General features: G+C 40.4%; 2 protein-coding genes across 3 annotated transcripts; both read right to left on the bottom strand.

Annotated features, from left to right (window-relative positions):
• Nucleotides 1-1,195: 1,195 nt before the first annotated feature.
• LOC121767536 (2-methylene-furan-3-one reductase-like) lies at nucleotides 1,196-2,570 on the bottom strand. Its single transcript, XM_042163821.1, has 4 exons — nucleotides 2,290-2,570; nucleotides 1,891-2,214; nucleotides 1,570-1,729; nucleotides 1,196-1,480 (listed from the first exon to the last, which is right to left on the bottom strand). Exons 1-4 carry the CDS (start codon nucleotides 2,467-2,469, stop codon nucleotides 1,362-1,364), a joined length of 783 nt encoding a protein of 260 aa, XP_042019755.1. The 5' UTR covers nucleotides 2,470-2,570; the 3' UTR covers nucleotides 1,196-1,361.
• Nucleotides 2,571-3,158: 588 nt separating this feature from the next.
• On the bottom strand, nucleotides 3,159-8,170 carry LOC121768884 (probable nucleoredoxin 1). 2 transcript variants are annotated; one of them, XM_042165484.1, is made up of 5 exons: nucleotides 8,119-8,170; nucleotides 6,104-6,138; nucleotides 4,714-5,193; nucleotides 4,153-4,632; nucleotides 3,159-4,049 (listed from the first exon to the last, which is right to left on the bottom strand). In XM_042165484.1, exons 1-5 carry the CDS (start codon nucleotides 8,126-8,128, stop codon nucleotides 3,384-3,386), a joined length of 1,671 nt encoding a protein of 556 aa, XP_042021418.1. In that variant the 5' UTR covers nucleotides 8,129-8,170; the 3' UTR covers nucleotides 3,159-3,383. The 2 variants fall into 2 exon arrangements, with proteins under 2 accessions (XP_042021418.1, XP_042021417.1); XM_042165483.1 differs by lacking the exon at nucleotides 8,119-8,170 and having other exon boundaries at nucleotides 6,104-7,748.
• Between the last annotated feature and the right edge of the window lie 217 nt (nucleotides 8,171-8,387).

Here is an 8,387-nt window from a genome sequence, read left to right as displayed (position 1 = left end):
GCACTTGCTACACAACTTTGAGCATTTGATTTTTCATGCTCTCCACCCTTCTTCTTGTTCCAACAATCTCTCTTCAAATGACCCTTTTTGCCGCAGCCAAAGCACTTGATATTTTTCAAGTGTCTCGACTTCGATCTACCTTTGTTGTGACTCCCACTGGGGCCACGCTCCATCGATCTCCCCCTCGTTACTGATAAAGCCTCTGCTTGGTGTGAACTCACATGTTGATCTTCTTTGTTTTTGCGTCGGCTTTCTTCTTCAAGAACAGAGGCAGCAACATTGTCGAAGATTAATTGGTCCGCCACAAGGTTGTTTGTGAGGTTGATAACAAGTTGATCGTATGAATCAGGTAGACTCTGAAGCAGGAGCTCTGCGCGTTCAGCTTCTTGGATTGTGTGGCTCAACGTGGTCAGTTGAGAGAACATGGTGTTGAGAGTGTTGATATGGTCAGTCACTGTTGTTGACTCCGCCATTCTCAGGGTATATAATCTCCTTTTCAAGAAGATTTTGTTATGCAGCGACTTTGCCTCGTACAATTTGGTTAATGTGTCCCAAATTTCTTTTGATGTTTTCTTCTCCGCTACACTGGATAATACTCCATCAGCAAGTGCCAAGTGTAGATTGGCAATTGCATTGCCATCCACCTCGTTCCACTTGTCATCCGTCATGTCCGCGGGTTTGACACTAATTGCTGCAAGGCAATTGTCTTTTCTCAAAATTGCCATCATCTTCAATTTCCATAGAGCAAAATTGCTCCCATTGAACTTTTCAATGTCGAATTTGGCCGCCATGGTTTGAATCCACCACCAGAAGGAATTTCCGACTGCTATTTTATTTGAACAAAATTTCTGCTCGCCAATTAATCAAGCTAATCCTGTTGGCACAATAACCACACAAAACAATGATTTGGCGGTATAACCTGCCTTTCAGAAAATTAGCTTAGGAGGTAGCACCTTCCATAAATTATAGAATCAAGGAGGTAGAACCTTCCATAAAATAGGCGGTAGAACCAGCCGTAATAAATAGCAATCCTTAACCAATGGCTCTGATACCACTGTTAGGATTTGCTTTGCCTAAATTCGACAATAAAAGTGGCAAACGAAAGAGAAAAAAAACGAAAAATAAAGAACACCCAAATTTACGTGGTTCACCAAATATTGGCTACGTCCACGGGCAAAACTAGAGATCCTCGCTATTTCAGAATAGTACAACACTCAAGATAAAACTACCACAATCACTATATATAACGTTGTGCACGTTAGTGTGTGGAATGATTTGTGTGTGTTGGGATGATCTTAGAATGCTACCATGCATTCTATTTATAGGCAAGAGTGCCCACAAATTTTGACATGAATTGCCTACTAAATTTGACAAACAAGAAGTTTGTCATTAATATCCACCGCCTTAAGCCATTCAATTTGACTAACAACTACCACGCTACCACCTTCCTTCAACGCCTTCATCGCTCTATCTCTTTCTCCTGATCAAGTCCAAACAAAATTCAATATCTTCATATATATTCTTAAAAAGGTCAAATTTTGTTAATGTATTACTAGTCTAATTAGTTACCAACTGCATCATAAACTAGGTCGAATTTGGTATCCAAATCTTCGAAATTTTGTTTGGTGTAATCAATAGCCAAATCTGCACCCAAACTCTTCACCAATTCCAGCTTCAAAGTGCTGGCTGTTGCAGCTATCATAGATGCACCAAACACATGTTTTGCTAGCTGCATAATTAGTCAACTTTTAATGAATCAGCATTTCTTGTTAGGATCGTCGACCTAAAAAACTTAAAACTAATTGGAATTGGACACCACTGCGCCAACTATAATCCAACATTTCTTCACTATTAAAAACTATATATGAATAGGACAATTAATATATGTACCTGAATTACAAGTGATCCAACGCCACCGGCTCCTCCGAGGACGAGGATGGATTTGCCCTCGGAGAAAGCGGCCCTTTCGAGGCCCTCGTAGGCCGTCTCGAGGGCGAGAGGGAGGGAAGCAGCCTCTACAAAATCAAGGTTGTTGGGCTTAAGAGCCAAGAGTCTCTCTTCAGCAGCTGTGTACTCTGCTAAACTACCAAATTGTTTAGGATTTTGAAATGCTTTCTCAATTATATCTCCATAAACCTCATCTCCTTCCTTAAAATTCGTTACTCCACTCCCAACTCTGACCACCACTCCAGCCACGTCGAAGCCCGGAACAATCTAGAACAATAATTAGCAACATATATATGGTAAATAAATACATTAAATTTGAGAGAGAGAGAGGGAGAGAGTTACAGGGAGGGGTGAATCGGTGGGCTTGAATAAGCCGAGGCGTCTCTTGAAATCGACGGGATTAAGAGAAGCAGCGACAACTTTGATCAAGACCTGATCATGATTGATTTCGGGTACTGGAACATCGGATTCCAGCTGCAATACATCGACGCCGCCGTACTCTCTGTAAATCCACGCCTTCATTTTCAATTCCCTTTGCACCGCCGATCAAATGGCCTACTTTTGTGGAGTTTCAAATAACTTCAATGGGGAGGGTACTTTCGACATTTCAACAGCAATAATACATTGTTTTTTAGGATAACTACAAATATCATTATTTTTTGCGCACTTGATGCAGTCAATATGGATTTCTCTTGCTTTATTTGCCAAATATTATGTCACTGCATACGATTTTCAAGCTGCTTCTGATTAATTATTTGATACTTTTAGAATTTGTTATTCAATGTTACTATTTGATGGCTCGCATGATTAAAAGTCACAGCTGAATTCAACACAGATTTTAGAAAATATTAATGAAAATAGAGGAAAAAATGATGGAATGTAAATTATTTTTATATATTTATTTTATGATAAAATGTGAATAAAAATGAATTAATTGAAGGTGGAGTCTACTCACCATTTACCATTTACAATAAAAATGTACCGAGACTTTTAATCATTGAAGGACTGAAATGACAAAAGTGATACTCCTAATAGTATCACATAATAAGATATTTACACAATTATTACTACTATAAAACTTGAAAGAAAAACACGATGTTTATTTAATTATTATAAAACTTCAATATGATGTTACATATATTTATTTTTTTTAACCTTATAGTTATTTACTTTTTTAGAATTTATGAATCAATAAAATCAAATTTAAGGAGTAGTAAAAATATTCAAAATCATGCACACACATGAATGATAATCTGTATACATGTATGCAAACACATAACTGCTCAAGGATACAATTTTCAGTCACCTAATGCAATAGTACTAAATAAAATCCACACAACATAGTATACTACAGAAAGTTTCAATCATTTTCAATGTGAATTTTACTTTCAAGAGTGTAGGCACAGCAACATTCACACCTTGTTTTCCTCCATTTTTCATTCTTTGTAACACTTATCACCATCACAGATCCACCCTTGAGCATTGGCCTTATCTTCTTCCTTTGCTCCTCCTTCGCCTCCGCCTCCCTCGCTGCCCAAGGCGCACTTCGGGTGGAGATCAAAGTCGCACTCGTCGCAATAGTACGACCATATGCGCCCCTCCTCGCTGCAACCATCGCAGTTGAAGAACTGGCGCTTGGTGAGAACGAGCTCATGGTGATGAGACTCGTGCTCGACCTTCTCCGGCCACCCTTCCGCCATCTTATCGTACGTGGCCTCAATCTCCTTGATCCGTTCCACCGTGAAGGGATACGCTCCGGAACCGTGGCTCATGATCTGCTCTCGGGCATCGGTCGTGACAGTTTTCCCGGTTGGCCCGATCGCGACTACCATCGGGATCCCTCGTACCTTGAACAAGCTACTTAGAGCTTGCTTCCGTTTGTCCCCGAACGGGAGAGCGAGCCATGGCATCTTCGAGAAGAACTCGTCGAACGAGGCTTGATCCCGGTCGCTTGAGATGAATATCACTTCGAAGGCCTCTACTTTTGCCTTGATTTCCTTATACGCTTGGATGAGCATCGGAAGGAACGCGCGGCAAGGCGGGCACCAGTGTGCCGAAAAGTAGAGCAGCACGTTTTTCCCAACGAGATCCGACACCGGTACCTGAAATCGATTACATATATTGTTGATCTAATCTATCATCCAGAATTCAGCCAAAGTTCGTTTCAACTGATAAATGAACATTCTAGAACATGCTTCATTTTACCTTGATGCCGTCTTTCCCGAGCACGAAATCGCAATCCTCAGACACCAAAATGGATTGAAGTGTTTGTGCATCGCGCTTCGCCTTTTCTAACTCTTCAAGCTCTGCAAATTTCTCAGGTGTGAAGGGATATGCCTTCATGCCGTGCTCCTCAATGGCTTCAGCGACGTTCGGGTGAAGTGTTTTCCCATCCTGCCCGATCACAACCACCGTAGGGAGGCTGTTGAGCTTGAAATACCTCACTAGTTTGGAACAGCATTTATCCTTGACGGGCAAGGAATACCATGGGAGGGAAGCGAACTCTTCTTGAAACGACGGCTCATCATCATCGAGAGGTATCATCACTATTTCAAAATTCTCTCCCTCTTCTCTCAAACTCTTGTATGCTTCAATGAGCTTTGGATTGAAAGCGAGGCAACCATTGTATGTCGCCAGAAGGAAATATAAGCCGATAGTCTTACCTTCAAGTTCAGCGACGGGTACCTTTAGTTCAAATGACGTCGTTTATCAGTATTAACAATAACACTACACATTTAGCAAAGAAAAGCACAATTAAAAACCAACCTCCTTCCCGTTAGCTGATATCAGATAGTCTCTCGACTTAGACACAAGTAAGGTTTTCAGCGACTGGTTCGCCTTTGCTGCTGCTTCTTGCTCCCTCAGTTTTCCAATATGCTCGGGAGAAAAAGGGTACGCTTCATCCTCATATTCTTGGATGACTTCCACTCCTTCGTTTGTCAGTACCTTTCCGTCCTTGTCCAGGATCACGAGGTGGGGTATTCCACTCACAGTGAACAATGCGTCCAGTTTCTCACGTGCCTCAGAATCAGAAAATGGGATTGCAAGCCAGGGCATCTTGGAGAAATACGCATCATAAGCCTCCTTGTCTCCATCTCCCGAGACAAACACAATCTCGAAGTTGTGGTGTTTTTGGAGTTCATTGTAGACTTCCACCAAGACTGGAGTGAAGCGCTGGCACGGACCGCACCATGAAGCAGAGAAATACAACCCGACTATCTTCCCCTTAAGGACATCGGGTTTCACCTAATGGATTCAAGAAAATATTCAGAAAATTTCCATTGAACATGTATCATCCAACACCCCTGTTCCATATAATTAACTAGATTTCCAAATATCAATCAGAAATCAACCATGAATTAGAAACCTTTAGATTCAATAGTTTGTTGGAACTACACAAGATTCAAATATCAAATTAAGAGCTAAAATAGCAACCAACCATTTAACCCTATTCTGCCAATCATCCCATTTCAAGTCATCAACACACCAGTGAAAATTCAATCGTTTCACAAATGATTCGAAGCTAGAAGATGTAGACTGAAAATAGAAGGCGCCCCGTTTCAATTAATTCATCTACAATAAGCAACAACACCAGCCAAAAACTCAACCCTTTTTGCAAAATAGGTCAAAGCTGCAAGCCTTAGTAAGAATCAAACTCATCCTGTTTCCATTAAGTAATCCACAATCAGCACAGCATCAAACCAGTAAAGTAAAACATCCATAACTCCAATTTTCTTTCCCCCAACTCCAACACACAAATACACTCACACACAGAAAAAAAACAGCACCAAAATTGCAATCTCTACACAATTAGGTCAAAATAGCCATCAAAAATCAGAAACAACACCAATAAAAATACTTACAATCTTTGCAAAAATGAGGTCAAAAACACCAAAAAGGAGATGCCATGCAATCATACAACTCTCCATTAATTCAAAAGTCTCAAACCAAAAGAGTAAACATCATAACCCCAATTCCCCCCCAACTTCATTACACACACAAACTGAAATACTTCCTTAAATTCAAGAAAACATACATAACAACAGCCCACCTACTCCAAAACCTAAAATCGAACTTATAGAGAGAAATCCAAAATTATCAAAACACCACTTAATAACCAACAATGAAAACTACCAAAAAAAAACTGAAAAATCACCTGATCACCATTGTTGCGGACAAGGTAGTCCCTTTCTGCAGAGAACAGAATCGAAGTAAGATCATAACCACCATTCTCATTTGTAACCTCAGTAACACCATTACTCTCCATTTTGCTATTCAAGAAAAAAACAGATATTTTCCTTGATTGAAGACTCAAAAGTGCGGACTAATATATAAGCACGACGCTTTGCAGAAGTGTTTGAAATCGAAATTTCCAAGTTATTTTTTCGATGACTCATTTACTTTGCCTTACGCCTAGGCCATCCGTGTCATCGTCTCTGAACCGTCCCATCTCTTAATTATTCATGGGTACACCGTACTTTTCACCACATCTCTAAGACAACACATGTATCTCTTCATCTCTTAATCATCTCATTCATTAACTATTCATTCAATCTCATTTTTTATTTTATTTCTAACAAATTCAATTAATAAAAACGCACTTCATTAAATAAAATAAAATTACAATTTAAAATTCTAAAAAAATAAAAAAACACATAATTAAAATCCTAAAAAAAATAAAAAAAAATTCACTCACTCTCTCTAAATTCAAAATCTCAAAACTCAAAGAAGCAGAAAGAGTTGTCTAATAAAGATCATGTGCGTCTAACGGTTGCCAAAATTTGCCCAAATGTGCTCCATTAGATATTTATAGAAGTAATTGAGGGCTTAAAAAATGCAAAAAAAAATTAAAAATTTGAAAAAAATAGCTATAAACGGCTAGTATATTTTTTGGAATTTTTTTTAAATTTTGAATTTTTCCTGAATTTTTTTAAAAAAACAAACAAAAAAACATTTAAAACGGATATAAACGACGCCCCCTCGCGGGCTGGCGAGTGGGCGTCACGGACGAACCAGAGTTCGTCATGTGGCCAACGCGCTTGGCGAGCTGGTGCGCGAGATTCCTCTCCACGGCGAGACAAGGGACGGGCTGGGGACGAAACGGGAGCCCGCATCGCTGTCTCGATGCAGGCTCTATCTCGTCTCGGAGTGTCTCGATGGGGTCGACGAGATAGAGCTCGCATCAAGACGCGATGCGGGTCTCTTTGAATTAAGCAAAGCTTCGTGAATTGATCAATCTGAGCCGTTGATTTTATTCCTATTTGTTTTAACGGCCGAGATGCTTCCTTTTCATGTTGTCTAATTTTTATTTATGAATTTGTGAGCGTTGATATTAATAAGCATCATATACGCTCTTTGTTCTGCTGAGCGACATTATAAGGTGGGCGACATGTGAGCGCCCCATGTATTTCTCTCTCATGGTCGCCTCTCCTAATAAATCCCCCCTCTCTTTTCCACCATTTTCCCTTCCTCCTCACTTTGTCCAAGTTCCTTCTTTCTACCCAGCACAATCCGCCATCCCATTAAAATTAATTGATTTTGCATAGTAAATTAATTAATCTCAGTCACAGTTATATTTGCAAATCAAAGGCTATTGCAAACAGATGGTAGATCAGGCTTAACGTTTCATCTCAGCCCCAAATCCAATCTTGTAGATTGAGTGAAGAATTATTCTCAGTGATGGGGTACGAACTAAACAAGCCCAACAGCAGTGACGGCCCATCAGCCCAAAGCCCAAGGAAGAGTATGAGTTCGGCATTACCAAAGAGTTCGGAGGAGTTCGGCATTACCAAAGAGTTCGGCCTCAGCCTACAGCTCGGTAAAAGCCAACCAATCAAGCTCTGCTCTCAGGTCGGCATCAAGCTCTACTCTCAGATCGGCAACCAAAGCAGTTCGGTCTCAGTATTCGACCGAACAAGGAGTTAGTGGACCCATGCAGGATTTCCACAACTTCCAACACACCCACTACCACGTGGCGTCAACTCAGGCCACGATCTTAGGCCATGACCTACACGACCTCCACGACCTAGAGTGATGATGTAAGCCACGATCTTAGTTCAATGTATAAATAGAACTTAGATCTGATAGAAAAGGGTTAGAATCTCTCTAGAGAAATAATCATATAGCAAGTCTGTGTTGTAAGCTGTAATTCGCAGATCAAGCAATACAAACCTGCCCCCATTTCTCCCCGTGGACGTAGATTTACCTCAGTAAATCGAACCACGTAAAATTCTCTGTGTCGTAATTTATTTTTACGAGCATTTATCATCATCAAAAATTCGCGGAATCATCACTGGCGCCGTCTGTGGGAAACAGAGAACAAAATTTGTGATAAAGCGAATTTTTGATCCATTTTTTCCACCCAAAAAATGCATACCAGATCGCAGAGTACCCGTATTCCTGCCCGTGAGAACCAGGAGGAAGCCAATCCATCCCATAGG

The sequence above is a fragment of the Salvia splendens genome, chromosome 15 (genome assembly GCF_004379255.2).
Source record: "Salvia splendens isolate huo1 chromosome 15, SspV2, whole genome shotgun sequence".
In the NCBI taxonomy this organism is placed as follows: Eukaryota; Viridiplantae; Streptophyta; class Magnoliopsida; order Lamiales; family Lamiaceae; genus Salvia; species Salvia splendens.
Note: the sequence above shows the minus strand (reverse complement) of the source record. Positions and strands in the feature narration are given on the sequence as shown.

Bases quoted from the DNA above. Each gene is read 5' to 3' on its own strand.
- LOC121767536 (XM_042163821.1), bottom strand. From the start codon at position 2,469: ATGAAGGCGTGGATTTACAGAGAGTACGGCGGCGTCGATGTATTGCAG. The intron at 2,215-2,289 runs GTAACTCTCTCC...TTATTGTTCTAG, and splicing joins CCACCGATTCACCCCTCCCT to ATTGTTCCGGGCTTCGACGT. The intron at 1,730-1,890 runs GTACATATATTA...CTAATTATGCAG, and splicing joins TTGGATCACTTGTAATTCAG to CTAGCAAAACATGTGTTTGG.
- LOC121768884 (XM_042165483.1), bottom strand. From the start codon at position 6,214: ATGGAGAGTAATGGTGTTACTGAGGTTACAAATGAGAATGGTGGTTAT. The intron at 5,194-6,103 runs GTGATTTTTCAG...TGAATCCATTAG, and splicing joins TCCGCAACAATGGTGATCAG to GTGAAACCCGATGTCCTTAA. The intron at 4,633-4,713 runs GTTGGTTTTTAA...TTTGAACTAAAG, and splicing joins TATCAGCTAACGGGAAGGAG to GTACCCGTCGCTGAACTTGA.